Source organism: Chelonia mydas, chromosome 1 (genome assembly GCF_015237465.2).
Source record: "Chelonia mydas isolate rCheMyd1 chromosome 1, rCheMyd1.pri.v2, whole genome shotgun sequence".
NCBI classification, from domain to species: domain Eukaryota; kingdom Metazoa; phylum Chordata; order Testudines; family Cheloniidae; genus Chelonia; species Chelonia mydas.
In genome coordinates this window covers 167,367,161-167,387,595 of record NC_057849.1, presented here as the reverse complement: position 1 = coordinate 167,387,595, position 20,435 = coordinate 167,367,161, and the positions used below count along the sequence as shown (strand labels likewise).

Below are 20,435 nucleotides of genomic sequence, written 5' to 3'. Positions count from 1 at the left end.
TCATGACCCAGCCAGGCTCTATGGTCTTAGAATCCTCTACAGAGTCCAGCAATTAACCTCTCCCTAAGGCTGACTGCATGACAGTTATGTAGCCATCAAACTTAATTCTGGTCCCCTGGTGCACAGTTGCTAACTTTACTCCCCCCCCCCCCCGGTGCAGATGGATGACACCAGTAAAGGCAATGCATCCCTGATGACCCAATAGGGGGATGGGCTTTTCTGAGTGACAATTAGTAGAAAACAGCCTGGGTCCAGCAGCATGGAAACCTTCCTCATTACAACTTCTTAAGGGCAGTCAGCTGAAGAGAACAGCAGCCCAGCTGGATGAAACTCCACCTTAGACAATGAAGGATCAGGGATAAAGGCAAAGTCTAACACACGCTCCTCAACGCTGCCTGCTGCTGAGGCATGATCTGCTAGTCATAGAACCCCAGGTGCTGTTGCCCGGCGAGGGGGGGAGGTGAAAGTGGGCAGGTAGCCCGGGGCTCGCGACAGCGGCTGGAGCCCCGGGCCCTTTACATCGCGGCCCGCGGGCCGGACAGCGTGGAAGGGCTGCCTGGGGGAAACTGACCCCCCCCCCAGCCCCGCCCCCTTCGAGCCCGAGGCCCCGCCCACAGCGAAAGGCGGCTGATCGTCCTGGAACTTCATCTCACTGGCCAGGAGTTTTCTTCCCGCAGGGGTAGTTTGCAGCTATGATTTTGAAAATGAATTTTAGGGGGATTTCTCTAGCTGAGTGCTTGGTGGTTTTATTCTCCTGTGTAAAAGGTGAGTTTGCACCGGGTGTTTGCTGTTTCAGGCTGGCTTTGCTTAAAAGGGCACTGAAAGCGTTTAAAACTGTGGTAGATTGTTAATACTCATTCCTTGAGCCTAGACAAGGGTGATGGCGATCTTAACAGGGTGCTGGTTAGGCCCATTTATGCCACAATGATATAATACAGTGATGAGAATTTGGGGTGGTGTCCACACTGTGCATTGTAAGCCTGTCCCCTATAACTCCTCAGTTATAGTTGAGGAGCAAGTTATTACCAGTATGTTTTAAATTATTCCTTTAATAGTTCTTTTCATATAGAAATGTGAAAGCACAATTAAAGGTGACTGATCCCATCTCTGCCACACATCATCTACTTAAAGCTAAATAGGGTAGCTTGGGGCAGGATGGATGATCTGATAAAAAATGCTTGGATCTTACTTAAATATCATGGGCCACATTCTTCCCTGGTTTAACGCTACTAAAACCAGAGATGAATCTGGCCTCTTGTCTCTAGGAGCAATATCGCTGTTGCCACAGCAAGTGCAGTACAAATAAACAAATCATTTAAAGAGTGTTACACAGCCCTCTGAACTGTAGCTAGCCCTTATGAAGCTGCAAAGAGCAGATATTTGGGAAACTGGCAATGCGACCTTTAGAGTAAAATCCTGGCCCTGATCCTTAGCCATTGACTTTAATAGAGCCAGGATTTCACCCTAAAACTCTTAGGGCTTGATCCTGCAAAGTTGTCAGCACTCAGTCCCCAGTCCAGGCAAAGTGCTTAAATACACACTTCACTTAAGGATGTGAGTAGTCCCACTGACTTCAAAAGAACTATTCACGTGCTTAGATTGAAGCATGTACTCAAATGCTTTGCTATTGGGGGCACAGTGTTCAGCTCCTTGTAGGATCGAGCCCTCATTGTTAAGCACATGGCCTCACTTTTCCCATTGGTAAAATGGAGATAACAATATCTACCATCCTTTGCAAAGTGCTTTAAGATCTCTTGGCTATTATTATTTTATTTAGCCTTCAGTCTGGGGGAACCCACAACCGGAGTTTACTATTATAATATTTATAATAATACTTTGTAAACGGTTTTAGTTTCAAGTTAACAATCCTTTATCTGACACATATTAATACTGGTAAGTGTCAGCATGGAGTTTTTCCTACTGCCCTCAATGAAGCTGTTCCTTTTTTTTTTTTTTTTTTGTAACCCTATTCAAGAGCAACTTCACTGTGCATCATGTAGACCCATTGCTCTTTTCTAGTAACAAACATTTTATTAAAGGGAAACAGAACTGTTGACTGTGCAAGTGTTTTTTGCACAGGAATATTAACAGAAAGGGTGATAAATAAATGATCATATAGTAGGGTGGGGTCAGTCTAGGTTGTAAGTTACATTAAGTACATACATGTTGGTATTATTTCTAGTTATAGCAATTATTTTTTAAAACTTTGGTCTAAAAATTAAGTTGCGATTTTGGCTTATAGATTAGAACAAGTAGTAGTGGATTCAGTATACAAGAACCATTCATGAATGACAGGAATAAATCCAACAGTAGATCATTTATGATGGCTGTTTAATGTTTTCTATGTACAAGGACTAGATAAATAAGGGAAATATTCTTGCTATGGACTTAAAACAGACTCTTGATTTCCTTGACTGGCTCTATTTATTTAAAATGTTTGAAACTTTAGAAGTGACTATTTCTTTTCTCAGATGGGTAAAGTACTATCAGTGCAGCTCCTTTTAGTTCACTGCACATGACTCATCCCGTCCTCTTTGCGACTGCAACTGATCAGTTTGTAGCTAAATTCAATTGTTACTATCAAAAAATGTTGTTTCATTGTCTATACAGAGGACTTAATGTTTGTTTGTTTGGGAGGCTCAGACTTCTGCTCCAATTATTTGGGAGACCAAGTAAACTTTTAAAGACCTTTCAGGATTGTCTGTCAATTGGAGTACTATTGAACTTTCCTTCCTCAGGATTTTGATAAACTTTTCCCTCATCTACACATGCAAAATATAAATGCTAGAATATGCAATACAAATAATAATGAATAGTAATAACTCTAAATATCTGGGAGTAATTCTGAGGAGTAGCAAGTATCTGAATTACATTTTTTTTCTTTGTCAAAAATGCTGCAGGTTTTACAAAGGGCTTTGTTGCTCCTGTTAACACTTATTGGGAGAAGGAATATTATTAAAATAGTTACTTCCAAGAGTGAGTGATTTCAGAATGTTCCATTAGAAATGGATTTTAGTAAGGCGTTTGATACTGTGCCACACAGGGAATTATTAGTTAAATTGGAAAAGATAGGGATCTATATGAAAATTGAAAGGTGGATAAGGAATTGGTTAACAGGGAGACTACAGCAGGTCATACTGAAAGGTGAACTATCAGGCTGGAGGGAGGTTACCAGTGGAGTTCCTCAGGGATCGGTTTTGGGACCAGTCTTATTTAATCTTTTTATTACTGACCTTGGCACAAAGAGTAGGAGTGTGCTAATAAAGTTTGCGGATGATACAAAGCTGGGAGGTATTGCCAATTTAGAGAGAGACCAGGATATCATACAGGAAGATCTGGATTACCTTGTAAACTGGAGTAATAGTAATAGGATGAAATTTAATAGTGAGAAGTGTAAGGTCATGCATTTTGGGATTAATAACAAGAATTTTAGTTATAAGCTGGGGATGCATCAATTAGAAGTAATGAAGGAGGAGAAGGACCTTGGAGTATTGGTTGATCACAGGATGACTATGAGCCGCCAATGTGATATGGCGGTGAAAAAAGCTAATGCAGTCTTGGATGCATCAGGCCAGGTATTTCCAGTAGAGATAAGGAGGTTTTAGTACCGTTATATAAGGCACTGGTGAGACCTCATCTGGAATACTGTGTGCAGTTCTGGTCTCCCATGTTTAAGAAGGATGAATGCAAACTGGAACAGGTACAGAGAAGGGCTACTAGGATGATCTGAGGAACGGAAAACCTGTCTTATGAAAGGAGACTCAAGGAGCTTGGCTTGTTTAGCCTAACCAAAAGAAGGTTGAGGGGAGATATGATTGCTCTCTATAAATATATCAGAGGGATAAATACCAGAGAGGGAGAGGAATTATTTAAACTCAGTACCAATGTGGACACAAGAACAAATGGATATAAACTGGTCATCGGGAAGTTTAGACTAGAAATTAGACGAAGGTTTCTAACCATCAGAGGAGTGAAGTTTTGGAATAGCCTTCCAAGGGAAGCAGTGGGGGCAAAAGACCTATCTGGCTTTAAGATTAAACTCGATAAGTTTATGGAGGAGATGGTATGATGGGATAACATGATTTTGGCAATTAATTGATCTTTAAATATTCATGGTAAATTGGCCCAATGGCCTGTGATAGGATGTTAGATGGGGTGGAATCTGAATTACTACAGAGAATTCTTTCCTGGGTATCTGGCGGGTGAATCTTGCCCATATGCTCAGGGTTCAGCTGATCGCCATATTTGGGGTCGGGAAGGAATTTCCTCCAGGGCAGATTGGAAAAGGCCCTGAAGGTTGTTCGCCTTCTTCTGTAGCATGGGAAACAGGTCACTTGCTGGAGGATTCTCTGCTTCTTGAAGTCTTTAAACCACAATTTGAGGACTTCAATAGCTCAGACATAGGTGAGAGGTTTATCGCAGGAGTGGGTGGGTGAGATTCTGTGGCCTGCATTGTGCAGGAGGTCAGACTAGATGATCATAATGGTCCCTTCTGACCTTAATATCTATGAATCTATGAAATGCCGAATGCTTTTTAAGAAACTTGATAGCTCAATAATAGCTTCCCTTTGTGCTGGTGGATGCATTGCATGAAACTCTTCATCTTCTCGCAGGCTCTACTGGGCTGTCCCTTTCACATTTCTCTAATTATTTTGCTGCCCAAGCATGATAATCTATTTTTTTTATTTGACTCCAATATTACTATTACACAAAACAGCAATTAGTTTTCAGTTTTCCTTGCTGTGATGTATTTTATCATATCCTAGATCTAATGAAAACTTTATAATAAAGGATTATATATTATAATAGAAGATTTATAAACATAGTTTCTCTCTATGGGAAAAAGAACTTACACTGTGTAAAAATAATTCAGCGTAGCTCACCATGCCTACCAGTATAGCTTTATCCCATACATTAGAGGGGAATTAATTTCGCAAATGGAAGATTGAATAATCCCTGGTTATGAATGAAAGTTTTGCTGTTAATGAATTTATTTTATTTAAAATTTACAAGCATGTATTTAACCTGTCTTATAGTTTCAATATTATTTATCAACTTGCTTATGCAGTACGGACTAAGAATCTACACAAATGTTTTGTGTGGAGTCAGCTTCTCATTTGAAGTCACCTTCAGGCAAAATCTGTGCTCTAAAACCCCAATCTGCTATTACTCTTCAGAGGCTGTGATTTTTAGATTTAGATTCAGTTTGAGATAAATGGGCATGAGTTCTTGTGACAGAACATACCATGGGAAGATAAATGCTGCTTTATACGTAACAACATGAATAAGGCTAAACAGCCTGTACCTTTCTTAGTAATACCAGTATTTAGCCCTTATGTGACACCTCACATCTTCAAGTGCTGAACAACCACTTGCAGTAGCACCCTTGTGAACTGGGTATTATCCGTTTTGCACAAAAGTAACTGAAGTCAAAGGTGACTTGAAAAGGGAAAAACCTGCCTTTGGGCCTGTGTTTATCAGGTGATAGTACCCATGAAATAGAGCTCTTGGAGGGAGGGAGTGTATCTTGTGGTCACAGCAGTGCGGGAGGCAGGACCTCTGGGTCTTACTCCCACCTCTGTCACTCACTCACTCACTCACTCACTGTGTGACCTCAGGCAAGTTGCTTAAGCCAAAACTTTGAAAAACGACTAAGGATTTTCAGTGTTCAACTCAGACACATTAAAGGAGGCTGATTTTTCGGAAATCGCTGAGCAACTGGTCTTTAACCTGTCTCAAGTTTAAATTAAGACATTCAAGATCAATGGTCACTTGAAAAGTTTGGCCACCGGTTTGAATCATCAGAAGTATTTTGAGTAATTTTGGCTGCCTCAGCTGGGGGTGCCCATCTTGAGGCATATACAATACAGCCTGATTTGCAGAGGAAATGCGCCCTCACAAGTCTTATTGACTTGGAGCAGCAGGTGCTCAGCGCTTTTGAAAACCAGGCCCTAGGGGTCTTAAAATGACCACCCCCAAAACCAAGGCATCCCTAAGTGCACTTCTGAAAACTTGGCCCTTAACTTCTCTGTGTTCAGAATTAAAATGCAGGGTTGGGAGGCTTAACTAACTAATGTTTGGGAGCTGCTTTGAGGGCCTGAGATGAAGCAGCTATATAAATGCCCACCCTTATTTATGAGGAGTTGTTTGGGAAATAAGGGAAAAGTGGGGCATTTAACTTTGTGAACAAGTTATTTAATGCTGCAGTGTCTACTGTTAACTCTCATCCATAGATGCTTTGGACAGACACTAATCAGGCTGTATTGTTCTTCCCCTGTTTGAAGGTTCTGCAAACGAAGCCCATAAAGTGTATGGTGTTCTGGGTGGTTCTGTTTTCTTGAACGTTCCTGACTTCAAAGTGGAAAAGCAACATGAAATAACATGGCTCAAAAATGCATCATTCCTCGTGAAAGTCAAAAATTCTACAATGAAATATTACAGGGAAAAGGAAAAGTATATGATGTTCCTTAATGGAACCCTGCGAATAGACCGCCTGGTGGAAGAGGACAGGGGAAATTACATAGTGACCGTGTACAATGACAAGGGACAGCTGCAAGTGAAGAAGAGCTTAAATCTGAGCTTTCAGGGTGAGTCACCTTCCACATCCTTCCCACCATAGCTGGATGAGTCCCAGTCTCTCCTTCTGCTGAATGGGTCTCCATCCTGTTTCCTTGTGGTCTCTAACTTTGCTGCATGGGCTCCTTTTCACTGAAGGGCTAGCTCTTCTGCGTCTATTCCCTTTCTCTGTTCTTGGGTGGGTTCCTCCTTTTCCTCTCTTGCCAAGTGAGTCTCCGTTTCCTTCTTTCCCTCTATTCAGTCCCTCTGCTGTCTGATTTCTTCTCTCTCACATCAGCCACGAACTCTGCCAGGCAAACAGACCTGCACCGGTATCTATGAACAACGGAAGAAGTTAGCTTAGGTTACACTGAGCCTTTGTTTTGCTACTCAAAATATCCATGAATCCAGGTGTTTATATATACTTTTGGGAGGGATGGAAGGCTGGGGTCTAACTTGGGGCGGGCGGGGGGAGAAAGGTGGTAGGACCCTTCTAAGCTCCTCCCACAAATTAATAACCCACTTGAGACATCAAATTGAGATGCCACTCATGATGGATTGTGGAGATGTTTGAACTGTTTGCACGCTCTGCTGGGCTCGCGTCCCCTAACTGGGGTTCAAATATACCCATGGACTCCGCTAGGCTCCTTAAGCTTGTGTTCTCCTCCATAAGACACACATTTTGGAGCCCAAAAAGACCGCTCAGGAGAGTGCTGGTACGCATGCTGCTGCCCAATTCAAGCCCTGATTTCACAACAGACGGTGAAACCTTTCTTAAGCATCCATTCAAGGGACTGATACCTCTAGGTTGTTTGACCAGTGAGATGTGGAGCAGAACTGTGCTCTGTACATTTGGAATACTTAAGCAGTCTCCTAAAACAGGAGGCTGCTAAAAAAGCCTGAGATCTTGCACAAATTTCTGTAACATGAAGATTTTCCTTCTACAGTACTTTGTTCTCACGCCTTGCTTTTGAGCCTACCAGCTTGCTTGCATGTTTACATCCTGCATTAATGTTGAACTGCTGCATCTGAAGCCTGACAATTAGTAAATGATTCAGTAACTGACCCCCTATTTATTTGTAATTAACTGGGTCTCCTGTTTACTATTCATCTGTTCCATCCCTTATAAGCAGGGTGGGTTTGAATTTTTTTGTATTTAGAATTTCTGACAACATTTTGAATTTAAAAAAAAAAAGGGAAATGTTTGAATTTTTTTTTCATGTTTATTGACCAATTATTACAGCTGATTGGAATCTTCTGGATGTCAAGATTTTGATGACATTTAAAAAGTTTTAAAGAAAAGAAACGTGAGCAGAATTTAAAAAAATTACTATGACGTTCATTCCTGATTTTCTACTAACTTGACTTATAAGCTGAAGGGAAAAAATGCAGATATCTTTAATGTGTTAAAAGTTTTTCTTTATCTGGTAATTGCTATTTAGATGGAGGTGACAAGTGACAACTCAGATGTCTTTGACATCATGAATGACAAACTCTCCTGCTAGACGTTCTTGTGTATGAATACGTGTTAGGATATTATAATTGCAAAAAGAGGCCATGATCCTGCAAGTACTTAAGCACACGCACTACTTTGCTCTTGGGAGTAGCCCCAAAGCTTTCTGTGGCTAATGTCAAAAACTAATGAGGGAAGTCTGGCACCTTAGGCTCTCCCACAAGCATGGCCCCCTTTGACCACTTTCCCGACTTGTTGCCTCGCCACACAGAGACAACTGGCTACCCAAGAGCCATCTGCTGGGCTGGTGGGGAGCTCCACCCTTTCAAATTGTGTGTGGACACCTGCTGCCACTGCCCCAGCAAAGCCCTGAAGGGGTGACCACTCTCAAATCAACACTCCCTGAGTTATTGTCACAGGCTGCCTGCTGACTCAGGGAGGCATCAGTATATCTGTTATACTTGGGTCACGTTTTTCAAGATTTACTGGTTAAGGCATTGGATTGGGGTAGAATTTCTAGCTCAGCCAATGGCTTCCTCTATGACCTTGGTCAAGTGACTGGAGGTACCCTGTGCCTCAGTTTCCCAACTGTGAAATGGGTATGTAGCTCTTAGGAGTGTTGAGAGGATAAAATCCTTTAGTGATGTGAGGTGCAGCGATATGATGGCCATTAGGGTCAGATAGATAGCATAATTTTTTTTTTTTTTTAAGTAAAAGCTTAGTTTCTGGCATCATCATGTGAATCTAGGAATCAGGAGCCTAGGCATCTGTCCATAGTGTCTAGACTGTTTCAAGACTGGATGTCTTTCTGAAATATATGCTTGTGCTTCCTCAAACAGAACTTATGGGCTTGATGCAGAAATTACTGGGTGAAATTCTATGGCCTGTGTTATACAGGAGGTCAGATTAGATGATCCCTATGGTCCCTTCTGGCCCTAAAATCTATGAATAGTGTTTATCCAACCCTGAGCAATTACTTGAGTGTTAGCAAGACAAGGGCCATACTTTGCATATACACTGTATTCAATAGATGGATTACAGCGTTTGCTAGGTAGTTAGTGTTCTAGTTGAAGTGCGGTACTCTGAAAAATGACTGACTGTAAATTAGCATTTAGGGCTTCCAGCCTTTTTTGCAATGACTGATTGAATTTGCTCAGTGAAAAAGTAAAAAGTTGATTCTCCTCCCCTCCCACCCTCCGCAACTGATGTGCTTGCAACTTCAACCTGGACTCAGAGTCAGGGTGGGTTCTTTCTGGCTCGTGTACCATTGCCGGTACTAGAGATTCCGTAAGGGGAGCTCCAGAACCAAATCACTGTGCATAATAGGAAACAGAAACCAGCTTATTCATAGCTTCATTGCCTCCTTAGTGCTAAGACGATTTCTAGTCTAGTCTATGTTCTTATACTGCAGTCATCACTGTCGTATATGAACACGTTTCAGCAGTGCATTAAGCAATGTGATGGAGACCTGAGCTATCCACTTACACCATCGTAGCTATGGCAGGCAGGGATGTAATTGGTTTGTTTGTTTGTTTTTACTGACATAGCTTTCCTAGTTTTTCTGGTGCCCAAAACTGAATGCAGAGTTGCAGATGCAGTCATGCCAGAGCTGCATAGAAGGAGACTATTGTCTCTTTGCTCTATGATGTAAAGCCTTCATGTAATTTCCCCCTCCCCCACCTGTTACCTCCCATGCCAATTCCTCCCTGTATCACATAGCATCTTTCCCATAGTAACTGCAATGTGTGTTTGCTTACATTGGACTGATGGCCTCCTGTATGGAAGACAGCAAATACTGCAATCTTCCTACATCCCAACTAACCACCTTAGTGTTCACTCCTCAACTGCTATAAGAGGGCCTCATCCTCCCTGATTGAACTAACCTGATAACTAGCCTGATTCTTGCTTGCATATTTATACCTGTCTCTGGAAATTTCCACTATGTGCATCTGACGAAGTGGGTATTCACCCACGAAAGCTTATGCTCCAATACGTCTGTTAGCCTATAAGGTGCCACAGGACTTTTTGCCACTTTTACAGATCCAGACTAACACGGCTACCCCTCTGATACTTGACACCTTAGTGTCTGAGAGCCTGCATAGTATCTGAGGTATTTGTGGGTGGAGATAGAGCAGCAGTTGAAGTTTTGCCCTCCTTGGCTCTTCCCCCTGCTCCGAGCTCAGTTTCCCACACACAGATCTAGGTGGGAGGTGTTAAATCTTTGAACAAGGTAATATAGCTACAGCTCTGGGTCCTCTCCCTGGTTGCTAATGAGCAGCCACCGCAGCTAGTGCCAACTCTGCTCTGGAAACAGAGAAGGAGGTGGTCAGTGGAGCCTGCAAGTTGACTCCAGGCTCTGTATGGATGGAATAGCATTCCTGAATCCATGGGCCCCTGAGAGCAGTGTTGTGCGGAGGGTTTGCAGGATCCCCTAACTCCTCCTACCAGATAGGATGATGCAGCAAAAATTTTGCAGGGGGAAACTGGTAGTTTGCTCCTCCCTTCGGCCATGCCTGAGGGGGTTCTCCATGAACTAGAGCAGTGATATTCAGACCTCAGTGGTTCAGGAGCCAAATTAGTGACCAACATCACCCAAAAGAGCCACAGTAGTGTGAATTCCTTGTTTCATTTACTATAGTACTATTCATATTAAAACAGTATGATGGGAAATATTGTGTGTGTGTGTGTGTGTGTGTGTGTGTGTGTGTGTATATATATATATATATATATATATATATATTATTCTCGCAGCAAATAAGGTAGTACAAGTTGATAATTGGTTAATAACACAGTAAAAGCATCTTGATTGGTTAATAATTAAACCACTCAGTGTTTTAATATCACGTGCTGCAAGGATCTGCAGGAAATACATTAAAGAACCTTTTGCAGCTCCTGAGCCACAGTCTACTGAGGTTATGTCTACACTGGCACTTTTGTTAAAACTTTTGTGGCTCATGGGTGTGAACCTACCCCCCAATGTCCACACATTGTTAAAATGTTTGCCAGCGCAGCATCATCTGGAGCTGCTCTCCTGGCAACGAAGCTACCACCCCTCATGGGGGGGGGGGCATATTTTGTCAACAGGAGAGCTCTCTCCCGGCAATAAAGGGTGGCTATACAGCGCACCTTACAACAGCATGACTGCAGCGGCACGGCCACACCGTTGTAAGGTGCACAATGTAAACATAGCCTGAGCTAGAATGATGTGGCCCCTTGTGTTTCAAAACTGAATAGAACAAAGGGACTGGGATTCTCTCTCTAAATAAACAATGAAATGTTATCTCGAAGAAAAACTCTATGGAACAGAGAGGAAAGTGATAATGAGTCATAAAGGTATTAAGCTTTTTATAAAAAAACAAGAATGCAGACCAGTGTTGTGCTGGCCTTTTCTTTGTTGTTGTCCTATCACATCCCCCCTCGGGTCTAATTTGCGGTTTGCTCTCAGGCATTGCTACTTTCCCACTTTCTCTTTCACTGAATATATATGTTTCATTTTAATTTGCCCCAGATCCTTTCACAGGATCATTTTGTTATGTTCTGCCCGTGCCTCTAAAATCCTTCTAGCTTCCTTTGTATTATTCTGTGGATTTTGCCAGTTCTAATAATGAACTTTTTAAAATTAGAAAGCTTCACAGACTACCTCTTGTATTCTCTTTCAGAAATTGTCTCTAAACCAGAAATCAAATGGATATGTTCACAAAAATTAATAAAGGTGACATGTGAGGTGAATCAGAAGAATAAACCTGCTTTGCATTTGCTTCAAAGTAAAACAAGGCTCCTTGCAAATGAGCCAAAATATGCAAATGGCATATGGAAGATTGAATATCAACCCAAGAACACAATCCTTACTGCAAAGTTCCAATGTGAAGTTAAAAATGATGTTAGCAAGAAAACTGATGATCAGGAGATCATATGTTCAGGTATAAAGTCTCTATTGTGAAAAGGTGTCCTAATCCCAGCCCACAAACAGTCACAAACATACAGTTGTCTCCAGGGTGCTGATTCTACAACCAGTGTCAGCCCAATAAAATAACTGAGGGAATTGACATGCAATAGGTTTTATGCAGTACTACACAGCAGGAAGCAAAAAACAAACCTCTTTTTTTCAGTTGTTGTTCTTTATTATTTCTACAGCACCAACAGTATCCATTGCACTGCACAGACAATTACAACTTCAGGGGTCATTTTAGTTGGATAGAATAAAATTACCCAAGTTAAAAATTGGTCAGGACGTCTCTTAACACCCTACACTGCCAAAGAACGGGCCTGATTCTTCTCTCTTAATCCCCATTTACACTGTACACCTGTGTGACTCCATTGACGTCAATGGAATTGCTCTTGATTTACACCAGTGTACGGCTATGACTACAGTACAGGTGCTACAGTGGCATAGCTGTAGCGCTGCAGCTGTAGATGTTTCCGACAGTGCCCGAAGGGTTTTTTCCATCACTATATTTAATCCGTCTCTCTGAAAGGCAGCCGTGAGGTTGACAAAAGAATTTTTCCATCGACCTAGACGCGTCTACGCTGGGGGTTAGGTCGACTTAACTATGGTGCTCAAGGCACAAAATTTTTCATGAGCCCGAGCAACATATTTAGGTCAATCTAATTTTTAAAAAGTTAGGTTGCCCCAGCTATGTCGCTCAGAGGATTTAACCCCCACTATAGACAGCGCTAGGTTGACGGAAGAATTCTTCCAGCGACCGAGCTACCCTGGCCGATGGGAGAGCCCTTCCCATCACTGTAGGTAGTGCTCACAGTGCTGCAGCTGTGCCGCTGTCGTGTTTCAAGGGTGGACAAGCCCCAGGTGCCAGGAGAATTAGATGCAAAGAAGTCTTGATCTTTTCTACCCTTGTATCTACAAAGTCAGGGGTGCCACACTGGCAGATGGATTCTTTTGATAAAAAAAGTGGATGTCCTGATGGTGCTATTTAACATGTGCATATAAAGCATGGACTTCCTTTACAGTGAGCTTTTGGGAAATTAGCCATGTTTTAGGAGCTGATCATCTTAAATGAGCAATCAAGTAGGTTAGGCCTCGGGGTAGATTTTCTTAAAGGAAAAAAGGTTTTACAAAACTTGCTCTTCATAGAAATGTTTTCATGAAACTTTAGGGGGGAAAAGTCAGTAAAAATTTATTTGTTTGAACTGAAACAGGGTCCTGCAGTGTTGAAGAGGCAAGCCCAGCTGCATTAGGCTAGTGTGCGATCAGTGAAACACTCCTGAAACTGACCAGTCTTTTCTTTAATTTTCCATCTTTGGTAAAATGCAAGAAGTCAACAACTTAAAAATTAATCAGGGCTCTAAAATCCTTTCGCTTTTAATAACCTCAAGTGTCAATAGAAAAATTGTTAAAAACTTAATTTCATTACCTATGTATTTTTAGTCCTTTAAAAGTAATATCTGAACAGCTTTGATGGCTTCCCACCTCTGGTAAAGTCCTGTGGCCTGTGTTATTTAGGAAGTCAGACTAGATGATCATAATGGTCCCTGCTTGCTTTATAGTCTATGGATCTCCATCTATGCAATTAACTCTCACATGTTCCCTTTGACGTGTTAATCTGGGCATCTGGCACCTTCAGACACCAAGCAGTTTAACAATCAGGTGGTAGAAACCTACATATTTACTACAAGGGGAACACTGCTGCAGGTTTTACTCCTATAGTTTTGCCAGAATCATAGCTGCAGAACTGGGCATTTACAGCTATTACAAAAGAATTATATAGTCTAAATTAGAGATCCCAAATGTTAAATCATCACTATTTAATATCTGTTGACCAGTGACTCTGCACTACATTCTGTATAGTATACAGTTGAAGAGATGGAGTCAAATTCTTTATGGAATTAACTGTGTTGGCTTCAGTGAAGTTACGCGAGCAGAGAGTTTGGCCAATTGACGATACCCCAATGAGTTTATAATCTAGATCAGTGGTCCCAAAACTTTTCAGGGTCATGCCCCGCTTTCCCCCAGATGCTGCAGTGAGCAGTGCCACTGAAAGCATGCAAATAAATAAAACCAGTCAGCTTTCAAAGGGGATGAGAAAAGAATCCTACAGTGTGGGGCTCATTGGAGTGAAAGGGTGATTGTCTGCCCCCTTCAGATGAGTGGCAGGGCCATGGCCCATCCATGTAGCACCAGGCCCAGCCTGATCTGAGCATGAGAGGTGGCAGCTCTGCCAGCTCCTGGAGCGATGGAAGCAGCGAGAGGCTCTGCCAGTGTGGAGCAGAGGCTAGCAAAAGTGGGAGAGAGGTGACTCTTCCCACTGCCTTCAGGAGAAAAGGAGGCTGCTCCTAGGCACTTAAGGGAGAAAGGGCAGGAGATGGCTTCTCCCCAGGAGCAGTGGGCTCTCTCTGGATTGGCCCTGGTGGACAGTGGTGGGCGGTTATTGAACCGGGGAGGAGTATCCCTGTCAGCAGGAACCGGGGCAGGGGTGCTACCACAGCAGGTCCAGGCTTATCCACCTTCCTGGAGAACAGAAGCTGAATGTTGGCAGGGAGGTGTGTGAGAGATGTGCCGTGGTGTCGGTGCAAGACTCACTGCTCTGGCGCATGTTCTCCCAGCAGCAGCTGGGCGAGCTGCCCCAGGACAGCCAAGGCTGCTTCTTCCACAACTGCAATGGTTTCCTCTTCTGCTACATCCTGGACTATATGCAGGACCTGCTGCTGATGCTACCCCAGCACTTTCCTGAGTGCAGCCACCTGCAAGGGGAGGCCAAGTACTTCCAGCTGCCCGAGATGGCACGCCCTCTGGCACAGAGCCGGGGCCAACTGGCGGGAGATTCACCCTGCACCGCAATGGCTCCCTCTGCACTGAGCAGCCCTTGCCCCTGCTTAGTGATCTGGAGCCATCTGAAGGTGGGGTCACTGCCTCAGCCCCATCCCCCACCTCCAGCGACATACACGAAAACCTGCCCCCGCCCCCTTATGCAGGAGAAGGGAAGTTCCATCTCCACCCCCGCTCCCCTCACTTGCCCCAGGGCCAGGTCATTGCCCATCCACCATAAGTTGGGGCACATCCAATTTTTCACTCCTAGCTGTATCACCACCTCCAACAGCGTGGTGGCAGCCTGAAACAGCCAGAGGAGTGCGAGTGCAGATATAAGACTCAAGAAACAGTTCTCAGAGGTAGCCAGAGATAACCCTATTAAATTGACACACAAGCATGGGGAGGGTGATCCAAAGATGGAGTCACCACAAGGCAGTGTAGAGTTGCTGTTTCTTACTGACACGTTCATTTGTGTATATTAAATACTTGGAGCTTATTGCATGAAGTTCATTCTTTCATCACTCAGGGCCAATCCTCACTGGGTGTAAACTGACAATAATAATAACAATTATTAATACCTAGCAGTGGTATAGGGCTATTCATCCATAGATCTCACAGCACTTTACAAAGGAGGTCAGTGTCGTTATGTAGTTTCATTGTCTTCAATGGAGCTGTGTTGATTTACATCAGCTGAGGATCTGGCCCTTGGTGTTTTCTTGTGTCTTGGCTGCTGAACTCTGTCAGATATCGGGGGCTGGGTAGTTTGGGGTACTGTGGGGCCCTGGAGAAAAAGTAGCTAGTCTGTGATATTTTTTTCTGTAGCATCAACAGCTAACAAAAGCATTTGTCACTGTGGTCTTGAAGAAATATATAGCACAGGTGTCATATCAAAAAACCAAGAGCCCCTTCCTGCACCCCAAACACCTCATTCCCAGCCCCACTCCAGAGCCTGCACTGCCAGGCCAGAGTCCTGACCCACTCCTGCACCCCAACCCCCTGCCCCAGCCCTGAACTGCCCCCCCCCCCAACTGGGAGCCCCTTCCTACACCCCAAACCCCTCATCACTGGCCCCAGCCCAGAGTCCTGACCTGCTCTGGCACCCCAACACCCTGCCCAGAGCCCCCTCCCACACCCTGAACCCCCTCAGTCCCACCCTGCAGCCCTCACATCCATGCCCCAGCCCCTCCTACACTCCAAACCCCACATCCCCAGCTCCGTTGGGTCACTGGCATCAAAAAATTTCTTCAAGTGGGTTGTCAGAAAGAAAGTTTGGAAACCACTGGCCTAGCTGACAGATCACTGGACTAAGACACTGTAGACTTGTGATCTATTCCCAGCTCTACCACTGGCCTGCTAGGGGACTTTGGGCAAGTCGCTTCACCACCCCATGACTCAGTTTTCCCATCAGTAAAATGGGGATAATGATACTGACCTACTGAGATCTATGGATGAAAAGTAACATATAAGAGCTTAGTATTATTCCACTCTTGAATGCATACAATCAAACAGACATTCCAGATGCACAGGCGCTTTCTCAAAGAAGTGTGGTGCTGGATGGGGGAAGTGGAGATATAAGCAAGCCTATTTGGATAAAATAAGTAACAACCCAATCAACCTTCACCCTTAGATCAAAACAAAAAAACTGGTTTGTGTTTACATAAAGTCTGGTTAGTTTTTCTGTTTCTTCACTATTGTTAAGTCTTATATAGCTCCTGTTTTGAGGTCCAGCCAAGGCTAGAAGAGCAAGCTCTGATATACCATGAAACAAGCCGTTCACACAGTATTTCCGGCCAAGTAGGAAGCACTCCTGAAAAAGTCTGGTTTTTGTCAGACTCTGAGCTGTACTTTTGCCCAGTCAAAGCATTTTGAAAGTCCCTAAAGGGCCAGAAGGGCATTCAGATCTTTGTGTGCCAATCTAGAACATGACTTTTGAGGTTTGACCATCACTAGCAGCAAGTTGACACCTATTGTTGCTTAGGCAAGACACCTTGGTACTCCTGTGAATGCTGCCTCAAACTTTCCCTAGAACTTTCATCAAACAAAGTGCATCCCACACACATTTCATAGCTATGTTCCATGAAAACTTAGCAGGAAGCAAAATTCTCTGTGACCATAAACTAGTGGTTTAACTTTGTTTGTGCCTCAATTACCCCTCTGTAAAATGGGGGTGATAATACTGAACATTATCTCAGAGGGGTGTTCTGAGTCTTAATTTGTTTGTGAAAATGCTTTGAGATGCTGGGACAAAAGATGCTATAACACTACAAGGTTTTCATATCATCATCACTATACATGTTATAAGCTTCACATGTGTACGTTCTCCAGATCACTGGGACCAAATTCCAGACTTTGCATTGGAGTTTTCTTTTCTCTGAGCTAGGACCGCTGGACAGTGTTCTCATCGGGAGCATTGCAGGAGGTGCAGTTGTCTTTATCATCTTTTTGGCTCTGCTGATTTACTGTATCAGGAAGAAGAGAGCAGAAAGATATGAAGAACAGAGTAAGCACTTGAAATTTTCATGTTGTTGTCTGACCACTTAAGATCTAGTTTTCCACAAACTGCTCAGAGATAGAGAGAGAGAAAGAACTGAGTTTTGTCACACTGAAATTCTACACCTCAATTGGCAGTTTTAATCTTGGTTACTGATGGTTGTTTTTAACAAGACAGTGCTATTTTCAAGGACTATTATTTACCAGTGAGGGGAGAACAGACCATCCAAAAGCTTGTCTCAGAGAAGCATCCATGATTATTTGAACATCCTTCATCTACATGTAAGCTTGAGACTCTCACCAACACACTTTCTCATTATATATATAGTTAAATAAATAAAGGCAACCAACATCACCAATTGCATTTGAAATGTAGGCATGCCTAGAGAGTTATTTGGGGTGCTTCTATTTTTTTGGATATGCAGCCTGAGACACTGTAAACAGAACAGATTTTCAGAAAGTACAGAGCATAAGAGAGGTTTTGTTGTTGTTTATTTATCCTCTAAAAATCAGGCCCCGTTAAAATGTCTCAACTTGGGCACCTGAACATAGAGGTATGCAAAAATCACTAGTAATTTTTGAAAATTTAGACTGAGTTTTAGTTTTGGTGGTCACAGAAAAAGAAAAGGTATGTAATGAGATAAATCTAATTCAAGAATACAACAGAGGTATTGGCTATAAATAATTAACAATGAAATCATCATTACAGGAAAATCATATTATTAGGGTGAACAGGGTTTAACTAAGTCCTACATGTTCATGAGATGTTTTCCTGGTGTGACTGGCTTGAGCAGCAACAAGGAGGACCATAAATCTCTCAGTAGCCTTTCCTTGGTATATATCCAGTCCGACCTTGCAGACCTGAGAGGTTTGGATAGTTCAGCAACTGAACCAAACCCAAACTCCAGGCCTGTTAGGCTTGTCTTCACAAGAAAACTAAGACATGTTAGAATATGACCTTGAGGAGTCATGAATATAAGAACGGCCATACTGGGTCAGACCAATGGTCCATCTAGCCGAATATTTTGTCTTCCGACAGTGGCCAATGCCAGGTGCTTGAGGGGAAATGAACAGAATAAGCAATCAAGTGATCCCCCGAGAATAAGCAATCAAGTGCCCTCTCCCTGTGTCTGGCAAACAGTTTGTTTTAGTTACCATGTTTCATTAACTTTGTGCCCTAGCAGTGAGTGTAGACAGGGACAGTTGTATTTAACATCTTGCCAGCTGGTCATGGGTAACCTTACTGAAAGCAAAGATTTACCCATGATCCATTGACACAATGTTAAAACTGACTTGTCCTTGTCCTCACTGAATGTTAAGGTGCATTTAATTCTGTCAATTACCATCAAAGTAATTAGGTCCTTTCGAATGGTTCAATAGGAGTTTAGGATCAGTTCAGTATCTGAGCCAGTGGGTCACTCAGTCCCTAAATCAAATCGTACGTGGTCACTGGCCTTTCAGAAATGGTAATAAAGTGGCCAAAGACCATTAGTCTGCTTCATCTATGTGAAGTACATTTACTATGGGTAAAAAGTACAAGACTGATTGCCCTTGTGTGCGGAGTCCTCTATTTGCCTGCAGAGGAATTGCATGGACAGCAGCAGGGCAAACTTCATTTACGCTGCCCCCTGCTGATGTGTCTCAACCTGGTCTTCAAGGGGTCACTTCCAAAGATGAGAGAGGAATTCAGTCTCCTTGGCTTATTTCCTACTTGCTGGTAAGCTGTTGTAGCTGTCCAGCAGAGCAGGCTCACTGAGATAGAGTATTTCAGTCAGTTCCATACCCTCCTAGGAGCTCTGTGACCCCTACCAGCCAACAGACGGGCCATAGAAGTAGTAGATGGCAAATTCAGGTTTTATTATTTCATTGAAATAAACAGGGTCCCCAACACCATACCACTTAAACCATGCAAGCATTTGACTGCTTGCCAGTGTCCAAACCTTCTTCCCTAGGTAGTAGTTGTTCACCATAAATAACAATGCCACATTCCTTTTTGACTAATTTTTTTCTTATTGTCTTTCTGTTTATTTCCAAAATATCCAGATAACTAAAAGGCACTAGCTTCTGCGTGATACCTCTGCTTTCTCAATCTCCAGTTCACGCTCCCCAGAAGTAGCCATGTCAGCAGCAGAGACCGCCTGCACAGTCTCAAACTGAGTACTGGGCAGTGCCCCCTTGGCCCAGGCCATGTTTCCAAGGCTGAAGTTCCCAAGCCACATGAAAGAGAGAGACCGTAAGCATTTATCCTGGAGGAACAGAACCTGTCCCATTACCTGCTCTGGTGGGACCCACCACAAAAATAACCTTGCAAATAGCCAGCAATCCTCCAGACTGGCTGCTTTTGTTGTGGAAGATCATGATCTATACTGAACGAGTGATGAAAAGGTTCGTCAATGGAGACACGAGGATATCAAAGGTCATTACCTTGGCCATTTTCTCCAAGTGGCTCTATGTTAACGTGGGGCATTTAGTGCTGAAATGTGCTTCCTTTTTGCTTCATTTGGTTGTACCTCTCCTTGCCATTTTCTGGTCTAACTTTTTTTTTTTTTTTGGTGGGGGGTTGAGGGGCGAAGGCCCTAAGACTCTATTTAGATGACTTTCATCACGTCTCTCTCTTTCTCCCTATACCTGCAGTCCCACACAAACTCGCCTCTAGTTGTTGCAGCCAGTCATTTGATCTTATAGAGAGGAAAATAGTTGTGTTAATTATAATGATGGGCTAACATATTGGAGTGCTGGCAAGAAACTGCAACTTTATTTCTTGGCTAGTGACATGACCTGGTTCAGAGTTCAGGTATGCTTGTCACATGACAGAAGCCAGTATCCATTTGCGTGTGAGATTTCTGTAACACAGTAATACATACTACCAACCAAAACCCAAGCAGACTAATTAATAACTACTTTCTCTGAACCTTGTTGGCTCTCTCATCCAGAGGTGAAAGTGGGCTGGTACGGCGGACTGGTAAGTGGCCATTGGCACCGGGGAGTGCTTTAATGTCGCTGACCCTTTTGCCCGCCCCCCCACCCCGAGTGCTGATGGGGGGTGGGAAGGAGGGGCAGCTGCCCCAGGGCCTGGTGATTTAAAAAGGGCCCGGGGCTCCCGGCCTCCACTACCGTGGCCGCGGCCAGAGCCCCGAGCCCTTTACGTTGCCGCTGGAGCCCCGGGCAGCA

The 20,435-nt window shown here is 43.4% G+C and overlaps 1 protein-coding gene across 3 annotated transcripts; it reads left to right on the top strand.

Moving 5' to 3' along the window:
- The first annotated feature begins 258 nt into the window (after positions 1–258).
- On the top strand, positions 259–20,175 carry LOC102947553 (T-cell surface antigen CD2). 3 transcript variants are annotated; one of them, XM_027830991.3, is made up of 5 exons: positions 259–765; positions 6,285–6,587; positions 11,668–11,928; positions 17,155–17,274; positions 19,308–20,175. In XM_027830991.3, the coding sequence occupies exons 1-5, from the start codon at positions 693–695 to the stop codon at positions 19,313–19,315; spliced, it is 765 nt and encodes a 254-aa protein (XP_027686792.1). In that variant the 5' UTR covers positions 259–692; the 3' UTR covers positions 19,316–20,175. The 3 variants fall into 3 exon arrangements, with proteins under 3 accessions (XP_027686792.1, XP_043394266.1, XP_043394265.1); XM_043538331.1 differs by having other exon boundaries at positions 260–434; XM_043538330.1 differs by lacking the exon at positions 17,155–17,274 and having other exon boundaries at positions 262–765.
- The last annotated feature ends 260 nt before the right edge of the window (positions 20,176–20,435 follow it).

Bases quoted from the DNA above. Each gene is read 5' to 3' on its own strand.
- LOC102947553 (XM_027830991.3), top strand. From the start codon at position 693: ATGATTTTGAAAATGAATTTTAGGGGGATTTCTCTAGCTGAGTGCTTG. The intron at 766-6,284 runs GTGAGTTTGCAC...CCCTGTTTGAAG, and splicing joins TTTATTCTCCTGTGTAAAAG to GTTCTGCAAACGAAGCCCAT. The intron at 6,588-11,667 runs GTGAGTCACCTT...ATTCTCTTTCAG, and splicing joins CTTAAATCTGAGCTTTCAGG to AAATTGTCTCTAAACCAGAA.